This window comes from Syngnathus leptorhynchus, chromosome 14 (assembly GCF_054491065.1).
Source record: "Syngnathus leptorhynchus isolate UIUO chromosome 14, UIUO_Slep, whole genome shotgun sequence".
Classification (NCBI taxonomy): domain Eukaryota; kingdom Metazoa; phylum Chordata; class Actinopteri; order Syngnathiformes; family Syngnathidae; genus Syngnathus; species Syngnathus leptorhynchus.
This window is the reverse complement of record NC_141208.1, coordinates 1,015,882-1,030,924: the sequence shown is the minus strand read 5'-3', so window position 1 is coordinate 1,030,924 and position 15,043 is coordinate 1,015,882. Positions and strand designations below refer to the sequence as shown.

The 15,043-nt window shown below is 53.5% G+C and overlaps 1 protein-coding gene across 5 annotated transcripts; it reads right to left on the bottom strand.

Annotated features, from left to right (window-relative positions):
* Window positions 1–343: 343 nt before the first annotated feature.
* On the bottom strand, window positions 344–14,445 carry ankrd12 (ankyrin repeat domain 12). 5 transcript variants are annotated; one of them, XM_085931018.1, is made up of 13 exons: window positions 13,915–14,442; window positions 9,818–9,931; window positions 9,020–9,176; window positions 7,368–7,439; window positions 6,913–7,053; window positions 6,580–6,783; window positions 6,350–6,492; window positions 6,137–6,284; window positions 1,946–6,057; window positions 1,782–1,880; window positions 1,545–1,688; window positions 1,383–1,478; window positions 344–1,317 (listed from the first exon to the last, which is right to left on the bottom strand). In XM_085931018.1, the coding sequence occupies exons 2-13, from the start codon at window positions 9,875–9,877 to the stop codon at window positions 1,132–1,134; spliced, it is 5,562 nt and encodes a 1,853-aa protein (XP_085787144.1). In that variant the 5' UTR covers window positions 9,878–9,931; window positions 13,915–14,442; the 3' UTR covers window positions 344–1,131. The 5 variants fall into 5 exon arrangements, with proteins under 5 accessions (XP_085787144.1, XP_085787143.1, XP_085787147.1 ...); XM_085931017.1 differs by having other exon boundaries at window positions 1,383–1,688; window positions 13,915–14,444; XM_085931021.1 differs by lacking the exon at window positions 7,368–7,439.
* Between the last annotated feature and the right edge of the window lie 598 nt (window positions 14,446–15,043).

Sequence of the window (15,043 nt, the reverse complement as noted above, 5' to 3'; positions counted from 1 at the left end):
ATGACGTCTTATCACGGTATCCGTTTGCTTTTTCATGTAATCGTTTTATTTCCTCGACGCGGAATCTAAATTAGAATCGGTTGTGTATTTTATATCATTTATATTGTTATTTTATTTTCATTCTATAATACGAGTCATGCCATAATTTAATACTGAGTTTTGCGCACCGCCTGCTGGCGAAAACGTTTACTGCAAATTGGCTTGACGTGCTTGGAACACGGACTTTATATTTATATTATATATATACATTTTATGTATTATATATTTATGTATATATTTATATATTATATTTTTATATTCTCATCCGGAAAAAAAAAAAAGGAAAATCACAGCACAATCAAACTTCAGTTTCACAACAAATAAAATTTATTCAATTATATATTACAAGTATGTACAGGTCTTGTAACAAGTAAATATTAAAATAGACATTTTTTAGAACTATCGTTCATCAAAAGGCATTATGTTGAAAAAATAGCTTCTTGCTGTGATCTCGTTGAAACTGTTTTGTCTTCTTTTTAAAACACCCTCACTCTCCTCTATGGACTCGAACGCACACGAGGGATGGCACGCACGCATGCGCGCGCACAAACACACACGAGGAGGAGAGTACAGATGGGGGGGGGGGGGGGTTAAGATTGGGGCAGCGAAAAAGGCATGCACAGTGTCAAATGGTGTAAGGAGTAAAAACGGAAACGAAAAAGCACACGAGGACGTCACGGACAAAGAGGAAAACACGCCGAAAACAACAAACACTTTGGTCCATTAAAACAGGAAACATTTACAGTCTGGTACTTTTTTGTTGGGTTGGTTTTGTACAGCGCTTCTTAAACAATAATTACATCATTTTTTGGCTATGTACAAATGCACAAGGATGTAGAAAATAAGTTACAAAAAATGAAGAGCACAATCTGTACACAAAATTAGCCGCACTCAACTTTGACGTGTGCGCGTTTGTAAGTGACCCTGCTTGACACGACACGACACGACACGACGGCGGTGCTGTCCACTTCAGCGTCCTATTCGCTGGCCTTTGGGGCTTGCGTAGCGACTGGGCCCCGAGGGGGGGGGGGGGGGGGGGTCCTAAGTGCTCCTCGCCACGCCGGTCGAGCATTTTGCCGGCGCCAGCTGGGCTCATATGGGCGTGAGGTCAAAGTCGTCGTTGACCTCCACCAGCGGGATGTAGAACTCGGGAATCTCGAAGATGCCGGTGGACTTGTAAGTGGCCGGCTCGAGCTCCTGGAGCTTGAGCTGCCACTCCAGCCGCTGCACGGCGTTGAGCGCCGCCGCCTCATGCTGCTGCCGCATCAGCAGGCAGGTCTGCAAAAGTCATTTTTCACTCCTTACAATCAATCCAAACCAAGCGTGACGTGGCGGCGACTGACCTTGAGCTTGTCAAACTTGTCGTCGACATCTTGCAGCCAGGACATGAACTGCCTGGCGTTGAATCGGTCCCTCACCGAGGTTTTGCCGTCGTCGCTCTGCAACGGAGACACGCTCGCGTCAAGCGGGCCGCCGCTCGACCCGGCGGCTCCGGCGGTTCGCACCTGGACGTCTTGGGGCATGTTGTAGACTTCGGCGTCCAGCAGCACGGTGCAGGCGCTGAAAGGCAGCGTCTGATTGGCCAGCGTCCTCGCCGCCCGATAGTGCACGCGCAGGACTTCCTGCTCGTTGGACACGATCAGCTTCTCCTTTAAGGGCGCAGAAAGAAGCGCAGCCGTGACGTGGGCGGACCTCGCGAGACTCGACGGACGGATGGATGGCCGGCCGGCCGGCCGCCTCACCCTCTCGATGCTGTGCTGCAGGCGCAGCTTCATGCGGACCACCTCCTGCTGCTTGAACATCTCCTTCAGTTGCTCGGGTAGCGAGGGAGGCGGAGTTATCTGTCCAGGACATTTGCTTGCTTTCAACTCAAGGTCTGCATTGAAGGGCGTTTGTGCGGACTTACCGTGGGGATGCACAGCTTGCTGAGCGGGTTCCCATCCAGGAGGTAGGAGCCGTTGAAGGTGACGTACTCGTCGTAGTACTGCGGCGGCTGCGGCGCCACGCTACACAGCACCTTGCGTTTCTCTTCAATCTTCCTCCGAATGTGCAGGAACTCGTAGTAAGGGTTGGCGCGCTCCGTCTGGTAGGGCTCGATCTCCTCCAGCTTGACCGAGGCCACGATGGCGGCGAGCGACTGCTGCTGCTGCCGCTGGACGGCTTCGCCGCTCTCCCGTTCGAGTTCCTGCGCTGGGCCCGGACCCGGCTGGTAAGAAGGCGGCTTGGGCATCTTCCTTTTACGCGGGTGCGATAAGTGCAGGTCGGCTTCCTCTTCGGAGGAGCGGAGCTTGAGCTTGGCGCCGCCGCCGCAGCAGTCCGACTCCGGTTCTGCGGACTGGGGAGACGAACTGCCCGAGGTGTTGCCGCTGCTGCTGCCGCCACCGCCGCTGGTGCTGCTGCAGCTGCTCGTGCCGCCGCCGCTCGTGCTGCTACAGCTGCTACTACTCAGGTCACTGTGGCCTGCCGGCTGGATGGCGGCCAGACTGGAGTCTTCATACGAGGACTCGGTTTTCCGGTCCGAGGGGGTCGCCTCCGTGTATAACTCGGAAGATAACTCTTTAGTCAGCTGCTCTTCCAGGGAAGAACTTGGAACTTGGTTTTCAGACTTCTGGGCGTCGCACATCTCGTGATCCTTTGTCGCGCCGGACTCGTCGTCCGACATCTCCGTGGGAGTGACTACAACGGGAGGTCTGGGATCCAGATTCTCTTGCAAACATTTCAACTCGGCACTTGCTTGAGATTTGGTGGTGCCGGTGGAGGGTACTGAACTTTCCGTCACCTCCATCTTGACGCTCTCAGGGACAATTTCGGCACTAAGGTGTTCTGCGCCATCCGCGTTGGTGTTTTTTTCAGTCTGATCCGCAAGCGGGCCTGAAGAAGAATTAGAGTCCACCGGCGGTCTGCTCACAAGGACAGGCTCCACGGGCTGGAGGCTTTCGGGGTCGGTGAGCTCCGGCGGTTCTATCGACAGAGACGCCGGGTCAAAGTCCCTGTCGGTCCCTTCCGGTTGTGAAGTCGGACTTTCCAGACAGGGGATGTCCCTCGGGACAGCGGCATCAGAAAGTTCTGGCGCGGGACTACCGCAGAGAGTGAGACTTGGAGGCTCTCTGTTGGGTGAGGAGCCGCCAGCTGAATCTTTACACTCTGCGAGCGACTCGCCGTTTGAACACGGTTGGCCGACGCTCACCTCTTCTGGTTCTGTTGACGTCTCCCTTGTTCTCGGAGCCTCTGCGCAGGGTTTCGGTGGACCGTCGGTCGCCCCGCTTTCGGTCGACCCGTTGGCGTCTTCGTCCAGGATGGCCCTGAGGTACGGCGATTCGTGTCTGCCGGGAAGAGTCGGCCGCTGCGCATCCGGAAGAACGAGGCAGTCCTTGTCCGGAGCGGTTGGCAATCTGGGGGCCTGGATGACCAGGGAGGACTGCAGGAAGGCGGGCTGCGCGTCGGCCGGCTCCAAGTTCACGTCGGAGTCGTACTCGGCGTGCTTAGGGGTCAAGGTGGCCGCCTGGCAGGAGTCCTCGGAGCTGGCGACCGACAGCAGGGACACGGACCTGGACATGAGGCTGCAGTGCTCGCCCTCGGGTCGCGGGGATCTGCTCAGGCAGTTCTCGACTGCAGACATGACCTTGGCGCCGATGGAGGGCAGGCTCTTTCCGTCTAGAGACACAGCCCTGAGAGCCGGGACGTCCTTCGGGGCTTTCTCTCTGCAGTGGGCGTCAGTAGCTTCGGAGCTTTTGGAGCGCAGGAGCTCTTTGCTGAAGCACGCGTCCGTCTTAGTCCGGTCCTTGGGCCTGGGCTTGGCGGGGTCCGGCAGAGATCTCTGTTTGAGCCTCTCCCTTTCCTTCTGTTTAATCTTCTCCAGGTGCTTGCGGTGCCACTGCTCAATCTCTTGGTCCTTGAGGCTCAGCATTCGCTCAAAGCTGGTCTGCATCAGGTCATCGTTGACCAGGCGCTTCTCTTTGGGCCTGGTGTCTCGGGGGGCGGCGGCGGCGGCGGGGGGTTTGAGCTTGGCCTTTTCGCCTTCCATCTCGCTGGGCTTGCCTTTGTTGGCCTTGCTCTGCTGCTGGGACCGGTCCTTGTGGCGCTCCTTGTCTTTGTGCCTGTCCGGATCTCTGTCTCGCTCCCTCCGGTCCCGATCCTTCTCCGGCATCCTCGCCGCCGCCGCCGCCTCCTCTTTGGATTTTGTGAATGAGGACTTGCCACTTTCAGAGAGATACGACTTCTTCTCCTCCAGAAGTGATTTCAGATTGGAAGTGGAGGAAAGCGTCCCATCTTTTAGCTTGTCTTTTCTTTTTCGCTCGCAGTCCTTCTCCTTGGAGCGATCGGATCTGCCGTGATCGGAGCTTTTCTCCGCCGGCTTCTTCTTGTTGTCGTAACTCGCGCGGTCCTTTTCTCTGTGATCCGTATCGGAGCGCTTGTCTCGACTTTTTCGTCCGTCTTCGTGCTTCTTGGCGGCGGACAGAGTCTTGAGTTTATCGCCCGGGAAGTGGGCGGAAGCCAGCCCGGCTCGCTCTTTTTCCTTCCAGCGCTCCAACTGAGTCTGCGGCTCGGCTCTGTCGGCGTGCTCCGACTTGATCTTTTTTTCCTTGTCCGGATGCCTTTTCTCCATTTTTTCCGCTTCTTTCTCTTTTCCCGGGAGCCGCTTGTCTGTTTTGTCGCGCGCGGGCTCCAGATGTTCCTGATTGGCGGCGAGAGTTACGGCCGTCTCCTCCGTCTCTTCTTTCACGCGTTGGTTGCTCTCGGCATCTGGAATGCGCTCGCTTGCTCTGTCGTCGCGCTCTCTGGCCCTCTCTTCCCTGCGTTCTTTTTTGAGCGCCTTCTCCTTGTCACGCTCGTCCCTCGGCCGCTTGTCTTTGCCACTGGAATGTTTCTCCTTGGCGCTCTTGTCCTCCTTGCCGTCGGCGCACATCCTCTGGAGGGAGCAGTGCTCCTCCGCTTGGCGTTTGGCAGCCGCCGTGTCTTCCGCCTCGTCGCTTTTGAAGAAGTTCTCCTTCCAGAACTCTCTGTCAAACTCCAGATTCCTGTGGCCGTCTCTCCTGGCCTCCTTCTGCCTGTGACGGCTACACTCGGCCTCGTACTCTCTCCGGTGTTTGTCTTTCTCCTTATGTTTGACTTTGTGCTTCTTGGCCGCTTTGACGTCCAGGTCGGTCTTGCGCGCGGAGGCGGCGGCCTCAACGGCGGCGAGCGGGCCCGGGCTGGCGTCATCGCGCTCCCCGTCACGCTGGTGGTGCTTGCTCTTCTCCTTGTGCTTGTGGGCCTTGGCGCTGGAGCCTTCCATGGAGAAGTCCACGTCCGAGTAGTGGTTGTACTTGATGGCGTCGGTGGGACACGAGCTGTTCTCCTGCTTGAGCGGCGCCGCGTGCTTGTCGGCCAGGCCGTGGTTGAGTTTGGGTGACTTGATGGCCGACAAGTGGAAGAGGTGCACCGACGAGTCGTCTTTGGGGCTGAAGGACATCTTGAAGGAGTCCTCCTCGCGCACCTTGTCCGTGTTCTCCGCGGCGGCGGCGGCCAGCTGGAGGACCAGCGTCTTGCTGTTCTCCTTCCCGTCCTCTTGGTTTTCCTTGTTTTTATTCTGGCTTTTGTTCTTCCTCTTGAATTTGCCCTTGTCTTTCTGCTCGCCACTGTCTTTTTTGACCTTGATGCCCTCCGAACTCTGCGAGCAGGTGGGCGAGTTCCTCCTGTCGGGGAGGCTCTCCCGCTCGTCGCTGGATGAGTCCGAGCTGCAGTGCAGCCGAGGGATCTTGGGCTTCTTGGACTTGGCTTCCCCCTTGGCGCTCTGCTTCCCGGCCACGGCGCCGCGCTCTTTGTCCTCCTTCTCCCTCTGCCGCAATTCTCGCCGCAGGACATGTCGGTCATTGAGGGCTTTACTCAGGTCTTCCTCCTCTTCCTCGTCCTTGAACTCGTACTCGTCCAGGTCCGGCATGCACGACGACGACGACGACTTAGCTTTAGCGTCAGAGTCCTTCTCTGCGTCAGAGTCGTCCACGCTGGACGGGTTGACGGATGGCGAATCCTCCGAGTCTGCGATGGGATCGACAAATGGGATCAACGTGAGCGGCCTTCACTATTATTTAAGTCTTTCCCTCCCTCCGTCCCTCACCCGAGGAGCTGTCATCCTGCTCGGAGAGCGCCGACTCTCCTTTCAACAGCCTCTCCAGCTCCTCCGAGTCGGCCACGTCCACCGGTCGCTCGCCGCGCTTGTTGGCCTGGAAGGCGTCTCCGCCGTGGCGTAGGAGCAGCTTGACAATCTGGAGCAGAATGGCGGGATGCGCAATGAATCCACACCTGGGCGAACGAATGGCGCTGGACGTACCTCTTTATGGCCGCTGCTGGACGCGTCGTGGAGAGGCGTGTCGTCGTCCAGACCCTGCGTGTTCACCTCGGCGCCGGCTGCGATCAGCACCTTGGCCACGTCGTAGTAACCCAGGTTACAAGCTTCGTGAAGCGGGGTCCAGCCTGCTCCGACACACCCAAACATTTATTTTTGGGACAAGTGAAACCAAAAGAGCCCCCCCTCGCTCAAGTTCGCCATCTCGGTCCCACCTGCAAAGTCCTTGACGTTGACGTCAGCTCCCAAGCTGATGAGCTCCTTGACTTGCTTGGCGTCGCCCCGTATGGCTGCCATGTGCAGCGCCGTCTCGCCCCGCTCGTTGCGCTTGTTGACCTTGTCCTTCTGCCGCGACGAGGCGCTGCTGGGAACCTTCTTGGGCACCGGCGTGGTCTGCGAGGGGTGGCTGGGCGTGGAATCTGTGATGGGCAGACAGAGCCATTGAGAGCTTAGACGGTCCAATTGAAAGAAAGCGGCAGTCCGGAGAATAACAGCTGTATTTTTGATTTTTTGTTTTTTTTCTGCTTGGACTCCACGAGCGCACAGACCTGGACTGTTGGCCGTCATTTGCATGAGCAGAGCCATCTGCTTGCGCTCGGACAGCGGGTAACCAAACAAAAGGTTGGGAGCTTGCGACTTCTTGCCCCCGGCCTCCTTTTTCACTTTCTTCTTATCTGGTCCATCCTTATCTGCCAAACAAAAGCAAAACAGCACATTAGACTTTACAAAGGCAAAGATGGCTGTATTGACAACAGGCCCTCCACCTTGTATCTACAGGCAGATTACAAGTATGAGGTCAAAAGGAAAAAAAAAAAAAAAAGGCTACCCACCTCCTCTGCACGCACGCATGCATGCATGGGCAGATGCGGGGTGAACATACGCACGCACGCACGAGCTTGTGTGTTTGCGGCGGGCAGGCGAGGCGGAAAAAGGGGGATAGAAAAAAAAAAGACTGCTGCTGCTGCTGCAGCAGCGGCGGCGGCATGATTAGCGGCATGATTACCTGCGTACGTCCGGCAAGGGGCCGCTAATCTCTCACCCCAGGTCTCAGCGGACTGGCCTGGGTCTGACTCATCTGCGGTGCAAAGCATCGTGGGAAAGCACCACGTTAAAACGCTCGCCCTGCTCACGTACACACATTATGTATGAGTCATGGTGGCGCGCGGCAACATCATCCCTCAGTGATGTTTCCATTTTCAACGGCTGCCATCCAAATGTCGTTTACAGTCGCAGTCAAACATTTGAGCGTGCCTCGGATTTGGAAAGCATCCCCGCCCGCGGCCTCGCACCGAGTCCTCCGTACGTCACCGCGGGAACCGTCCGCTCACCTTTTTCGAGGCGACGAGAGCCAACAATCTCCCATTGGGAAGAACGGATTTCCAGCGCTCTACTGACCATTGTTTGCGTTTCTTGGCACAAGTTATTCACTTCCTTTTGTTGTTGTCGTCCTCGCGTCGACAGCGTTTCCTTGCAGCGGTCGGACCATAAAGCAGAGATGGGCGCAGATCCGCCTCCCAACGGTTGATGTTGAGATGCGCGTGCCGCTTGAGCTCTGTGAAGCATTTAGGTGAGCTCCAGTCTACGGTGCCGCTAACTCGGATAAGACCCCGTCCCGATGCGAGCCACTTTTGTTTTTATGACCGTACCCGGTGACACCTTCCTTCAAAGTTCTCAAAATCCTTCCGACCGGCTGACCTTCATTTCTTAAATTGGGCAAAAATGGTGCAGAATTACACGGCCTTAGTAGTGACTAGTAATCCACTCGGGTTGTTTTTCTTTATGCACACCAATCGAGCGGTGACCAGTTTGGGTCGTAGTTAGTCCACGTTTGCAAATCATCATTGCGCGGATGGAGTGGATGAGACCTCATGAGCGGTTCTGAGAAATCTCATCATCAGCCCGCGAGGCGCTGTCCACATCTATACAAAGCGCCGGCCGGCCTCCGGCGAAGATGAAAGCCAAGCGGGGCAACGGCGTTGTAAAACGCCCGTGGCGCACTTCGCTGTAATTGCAGCGTTTCCATCAAAACCAAACATGCTGCAAACGGGCTGAAGTGAGAGACTTCACGAGAGACTCCACTTTGCATCCATATGGAAGCAAATAAGATCGCCTTCTTTCTCTTGTCCGCTTAAAAAAAAAAAAAAAAAGCAGACCACGTTGGAGCCGTTTCCGACCGCCGGCCCTCAAAGCTCATACGTGGACAAAAGAAAAAAACAGCTGGGCACAGTTGCAGGATGGAGAATGAACGCAGGGAGTATTTATGGCGGCGGGATGACAACCTCAATCACAATGACGGATAATGTCATAAAACTTTGCGGTCGATTGGCCTTTTAGCTATTTTGAGGGAGGCAGCGAGCGCCATTTGCTGCGTCTTCTCACACAGCTCGCAGCAATAGAACATTTCAACAACAACAAAAAAAGATATCGCAAGCCTCTGAGAGCCACGCAGACGTTCAAGCCCTTTTTGTTCTCACTCTCTGGCTCTGGCAGCCAGACATACGGTGCCTTTGAGGACCTCCGGAAATTAGGAGCTCCCTCGCAGTCTCTAATGAGTCTTAACTTAAAGCACGCTAGTTTTGACTTTCTATCACGGCCGATAAAGCAAACGAATGACGACAAAGTTCAAACAATCCAAGGAGTGTAAGGAGTGGTTACCGGTGTCCGAGTCTCGCTCGTCCGTGGTGGTCCGGGGCGGACTATTGGTGAAAGAGAGCTTGCGCTTCATGGAAGACTTGATTTTGCCTTCCTTTGGCAGCAAGTCGCTCCGGTCCAGCTTGGGCGTCTTGGTGAATGGGGACAACTTGTCTTTGCACTGTTGGAAAGGCAGAATTGGAAAAAAAACATGTCACTATTGTCAGTCTCAAAGTTTGAAACTGTTCAATCAGTTGCACACCAAATCATTCTTTTTCTTCCTCTGGATCAATGCCAGTGGAATTGGACAATTTTCCAAAACGCTCTGATATCCATACATATATGTATTTATTTATCTCTTTTTACAATGGGCAATAATTGCAATGAGCTTTTCCGTCTCTTGACTTACTTTGAAAAGTAAGTCACCCATATCCTTGATCTAATCTTTTCTTGCTTTCAACAGCACCTCTGCTCTGGCAGTTTGACAGAAACTGTGCAAAACGTTTGCCTCCAAAATAAACGCTGATGCAAGACTTTTCCGAGCACCCCCTCCCAAACAAAGTCAAGGTTACCCGTGAGCTTTCGGAAAAGAAAGACGCGGCACGCGCAGGCGGGCCGAAGCCGGGACCGTCGACTGCGGGAGGAAAAAAGTCGTGACATATGGAATGTGCGGCAAAACAGAAGGCAATAATTAAGGGATACGGCGTCTTGAATTTCATGACGGTGGCTATAAATACCCCAGTGACGTTTTAATGTTGCCAGCAAACGAATGTCTGACATTTAAGGCTACAAGCCGTCGTGCACTTGGGAAGAGCGTACTACCTTCTTCCCCGCTTGCTTTTCCAACATGGCGCCATCTCTGTCGCTCCCGGGTTTGGCCATGGTGTGGCACCCGACTAGCCCAGACAGCTCCGGCCTAGCGGGTTCATCGTGCACCTGAAACCAAAGCAACGCTTCTTAAAAAAGGGCAGGAAATGCATTTTGGTCAGAAGTTAGCACAGAAACAAAAGCGCTTCATTTTTGCTGTTCATTCTGCAAAAACACGTGCCACTTCCGCAAAATATCAGCAGCGCTTTCAACCAGCGGTCAGCTTTTTGCGAGATGGACGAGAATTAGGAGTGGGGGCTGGCAATTACAATCATCAAGGGGGTCGCCGTGAACCTCGAGTCGTTTCCAGTCTGGATCAAACCTGGACACGGTTCACACCGACAAAATAATCTTGGCGCGGCGGCTATTTGAAGGTTGTTTCAAACGACCATCGAAGCGTGCGAACAGGCCACACGGGTTCTCTGCTCTCACGAAGGCCACATCGGATCACAGGCCAAAATGCAGAGGATTTGTGGAACAGATGTTGAATGCGTTGCGCAAGTTTGCACAAATGGCGTCCGCATAAGTAGATATCTGTTGTAAGGTTAGAACGCCGTTATAGGCAGGCACAGTGCCATGGTGAAGATGCGAACTTATTCAACTGCCGCTTGGGTAGAAGGACCCGAGAATGGCACGCCTCGCAAACGTGAAGGCGCCGAAAGCTTTGTACGGTGACATGTAAAAGCCTTGAGGGGCGTCCTTGGTGGAGGCAAAAGAGAGGAGCACCACGCTGGGAGGGATGGCCTGCATGAAAAGCGCTTCTAGTGTAGTAACCTGATCTTGCGACTGCGGCATGGGACGAGGGCTAAGAATAGCAGCGGGGGCCTGACACACAAACGCAGCGCAGGGACGAGCAGCCGCAGCGGTGCCGACGACACGGCGGCACAAAGGAAAAGCATCGTGGCGGCCTCGCACACAGAATATTGCGATAGCGACGACAACACGAGGGGGGGGGGGGGGCGTGGCGCGCTGGCTGCGACAACCGTCACATGGTTCTCGCCTTGTATGGCGACAGGCTAAATGATGGCGTAAGGGTGCAGAGGGGGCGGGTTGCGCATCTATTCCCGGTCGCCGCCCCCTCCTCCACCACTGACTCTCTAATGAGGAGCAGGACAAAGGCAGGCGCAAAAAAAAAAAAAGCCCGATTACGCCAGACGAGAGGGGCCGGGGCCGCAACAAAGACGCTCCTACGGTGTGACGCTACTCGGGGCATGGGCCCAACGCCGCTTTAAAATGTGTGCGCTGTCAAGACCACACAAAGGAATTGGCCTCGGACAACGTACGTGATTAAACAGCACACGGGAGGACAATAGGCACCTCCGCCCTGGCCAAATAGTGATAAAAGCGTCCCGCCAATTGACTGCGATAACATTTCAAATGGTTACTGCCACGACAGCGTCACACTACAATTAGCGCATCAGCCTCTTTAACGTCGGACCGGGCCTTTTGTTCCAATACACGTGTGACGCGGATGGGAGATGGAGGTTTTTACACCGACAAAACATATTCAAGTTTTTTCCCCATCACAATTAAAAATACGGGTGCGAAATAGAGTGCTTTGAGCCAAAACGGTCAACTTCCTCTTTCATTTCTGGGTTTGTGAAACTCTCGTCGATTCTTCATCAAGTAGTGTGAAAAAAGGCGAGTGAGAATGTAGGTTAATGCTCAGCTATGCAAGCGATGGACAAGAACAATGACGCCTTTGCTGGCGATTATGGGTTAAATGGGGAGGGGGGGGGGGGGGACAAGTTGGGCATTAGAGTAAAGTTTAGGATGCGAAGGGAGCTCACTTAATGGGGGAAATATTTGCAGTCCAGGTTCCGCCACTGCACGTCAGGTTTGCTGAATAAGAAACACGGCAGTGTTTGAAAGGCATTGGAAGGAGGGCAAGTGGATGTCATCACGCGAGTCCTACGGCAGAGCGTTCAAAAGCCACTTCATCCGTCCCAAGCAGTCCGAGACTTGCTTGTTACTGCCGCGACGCTCTTTTCTCTACGCAGTCTGTTAAATGATCAAAGCAGGGCAGGCAACACGTCTGCGTGGCGGCGGCATTTCGCACGACGAGGTACGACGACACGCTCGGCGCAGCACGTTGGGCCGCCGGTCAGCCCTACGAGTGAGTCCGCGTTGCATAATCTTTCTTCTCCTCCCGCGCCGACGCAGGCCTCTCCGCACAGCTGCATGCCGGCTCCGTCTGTCTCGGCATGCGCTCTGCTGCTTTCACGAGGCGCCGTGCAACTTCCTAAATGTATTTGAGCAAAATGGTGATGTCATCGGGGTCTGACGAAGGTTAGCGTTTCAAAACCAGCCCTCTTAAATGTGTGCCAAATCACATCCAGGGGCGAAGGTAAGGTTCACAGATGGCGAAGGTGAGGTTCACAAATCAGAATCCAATTTTGCAGGTGTTTTTCGAAAGGAGGGAAAAAATACGCAATTGATCAAAATCAAGATATGACTTGATGATTAAAGTAATAGCAATGATGATTTGCAAATGAAGCAATTTGACACCTAATGTGAAGAAGAAATATTTATTTCGTCAACAAAAAGTGCCTTTTGGCAATGAAATCATTTCCCTTGTGGAGTGCCCGTCCTTATATAATTGTCCCTTGGTCATCGGGCTATTCTCCAACCTAAGAGGCTTACGGTCTAGCGGCTATATTATCCTCGTATTGCATCCAGGTTATAGCGTACACACACAGGAGGAAGGTTCCAACCAGCACCTGATATTCCAGAAAAGAGGAAACCTTGTAGTTACCAATTTGCATCACCATACGGTACCAGGAGCAATATACCCACACTTGTTTTGTTTTTTTGGGCAGCTATTACACATTTCATTTGTTATTTTCGTGCCTAAAACATACGACACAGTGCTGGGCGAGGAATCAGTTTTATGATTTTTTGCCGCTTCCTTAGTTCCAAGTAAGGCAAATGCCAAGTTATTTCGCGACGTATTGGGACCACTGGAGCCGAGGTATGTGCTTCCAAGCCCTAAATATTTTGCCGAGGTCACCGTGCCTGCCTACGAAGGGAGCCATTCAGTCAGATGCTTCAGTTTACCATAGTAATTTGATCAATATGTACAATTGTAATTTCTGAAAGAGACTGACACGTATGCTTTGACAATAGGGGACATTGTGCTCAAAGGAAATCTGTTCCGTAGCTTGCTTGGTATCTGGAGAAATAAAGCAAATCCCAGACAATTTGTTTTGAGATTTGCTTTTCCCATCAGCACAGTCGCACCAATTCGCGTTGCCGTGTTGCCGAGCCCTTCTTTCAGCTTTGAACGTTTTTATGGCCCCTAAAGTGACAGTTTAGAGTGCAGGCAGACGTTTTGTGTGAGTAGTCGCCATGTAAAAAAGACAGGCGCTGGGCGCCTTTTGTATTAGGAGGCAGGCAACACACCCCCCCAGCATGTCACAGTCAGACTGGACTGAGTGACTGGGAAGAAGGATCTGGCTATTCAAAAACACACCCCTGTTATTTAATGGTGCATGGTAAAGGATCTAAAAGGACATTTCATTTGCCATTTTGTCAATAGGTCGGCGCCCACCCGAAATACAAGTGCGGGCTTATGCTCCTAAGACTTAAAATGTCTACTCAATTGACATTACGCTAAGTAATAACAATCCGGATACAGTTAGCATGTTACTACATGGTCCATTACGGTTTTATTGTGTCCAACCTGAGGGCAAAACAAGCCCAGCACAGCGAGACAAAAGCCCCCACCAGCACCGCAGACCCTCACCAGTGTAGCCCTCCCTCCTCCCGTCCCCAGCTAGGAAGCTATCTGAGCTAGCTCCACGACTTCTTTTACCCAATTGGGGAGACATTTCAGCTCTTCCACGCCTGACGTCGATATCCGAGCCGCTAGTTAGGCTAAGTGCTAATGACTACAAATGACCATACGTGGCAGCCCTACGTCAGAGGACATGAAAAGACGTTGCCCCTACGTACGTTACGTCAGTTTAGCTTGGCGCTCGCTCACACGGGGGCTAACAGCAACTAGCACGATTTCGCCTCGCCTCGCCGTCCGGGGGATAAACAAGCCTTACCTTCTACGTTGGCCGCCGTCGTCTCATCCGTGGGTGGCTTGACGTGAAACCGTTATTTGTGTGTTGGTTCCCCCCCCCCCACCCCAACCCGCCCCCGCTTCCAAAAGGGGGAAATGCTCGGACGTTAACCGTAGCCTACGGCAGTGTGACGTTCATCGTTGCCTTTTGAAAACATCGCAGCCAGTTCGCTCGTCCTCCTCCTTCCCAGCCGAGAAAAGACCAGCATAAACACGCCAGCGGCCCGTCTGATTGGTTCGTGGGAGACATGTGACGCAACATGGCTCCTCCGATTGGTGTGCGAGAGGCCATGTGACCCAGCCCCAGCTTCACGTCGAGCTGAAAAGTCTCTCCTGCCGGCGCTGCGTGTTGGCTGCTGGCCCCCGTCCTCAATGGTGTTTTGGACGGCGGGGCAGTTCCGACAGTACGCGTGAAGGGCATTTAACCGCGTTTACTCGGCGTAAAACGTTGGGCTGGTAAGAATAATCGCCATCCTGTTGTCGTGCTACCTTTAAGGGCGTAGTGTCAGTTTTTCGAGTGGGGAGGGGGGGGGGGGGGGAGAAAGGAAGAGCATTGACGTCATTGTGTTATAATGGAGAACCTTCTGGAAGAAATGTATGATCAAAAGTCCTTGAAATAATCCCTCGCATGTTGTTTTACGAAAAGCCACCATGCTTCCATCAAAAGACCGTCAAGCCATGTGTTCCATGTCTGTTGCGCAGTGACATTTGCATCACGCACATGCGCAGAGGCTCTTATTTATGCCATTTTGCGCATGTGCCAAGGCCAGGCCCTTATGACATGTTGCAGAGCAGGTTTTGGTCACGGACGGGAAAGGGGGAGAACGGGTAGGCACCTCTCCCCTGCGAGACACGAGAGCGCCACCGGGGCCAATGACGAAAGTGAACGGGACGCGGTGCGTGTGACAAGTGGCGCTCAGCATGCACAATGGCTCGCTCCCCTTCATTCATGCGTGTTTGTTTGTTTGGATTTGTTCAAGGAATCCGGTTGTTTCCATTCACTGGGTGAGCCAAATGTAGGTGTACAGTACACCTTTTAATTGCAGGCTCGGTCAATAATGGCAAACAACTTCGAGAACAAAGACAGTGGGATGAATGGAAGGAAGGCAGAT

Excerpts from the sequence above, each read along its gene's own strand:
- ankrd12 (XM_085931017.1), bottom strand. The coding sequence starts at position 9,877 with ATGGCCAAACCCGGGAGCGACAGAGATGGCGCCATGTTGGAAAAGCAA. Across the intron at positions 6,493-6,579 it reads CAACGTCAAGGACTTTGCAG|GCTGGACCCCGCTTCACGAA; the intron begins GTGGGACCGAGA and ends GTGTCGGAGCAG. Across the intron at positions 6,285-6,349 it reads CCAGCAGCGGCCATAAAGAG|ATTGTCAAGCTGCTCCTACG; the intron begins GTACGTCCAGCG and ends ATTCTGCTCCAG.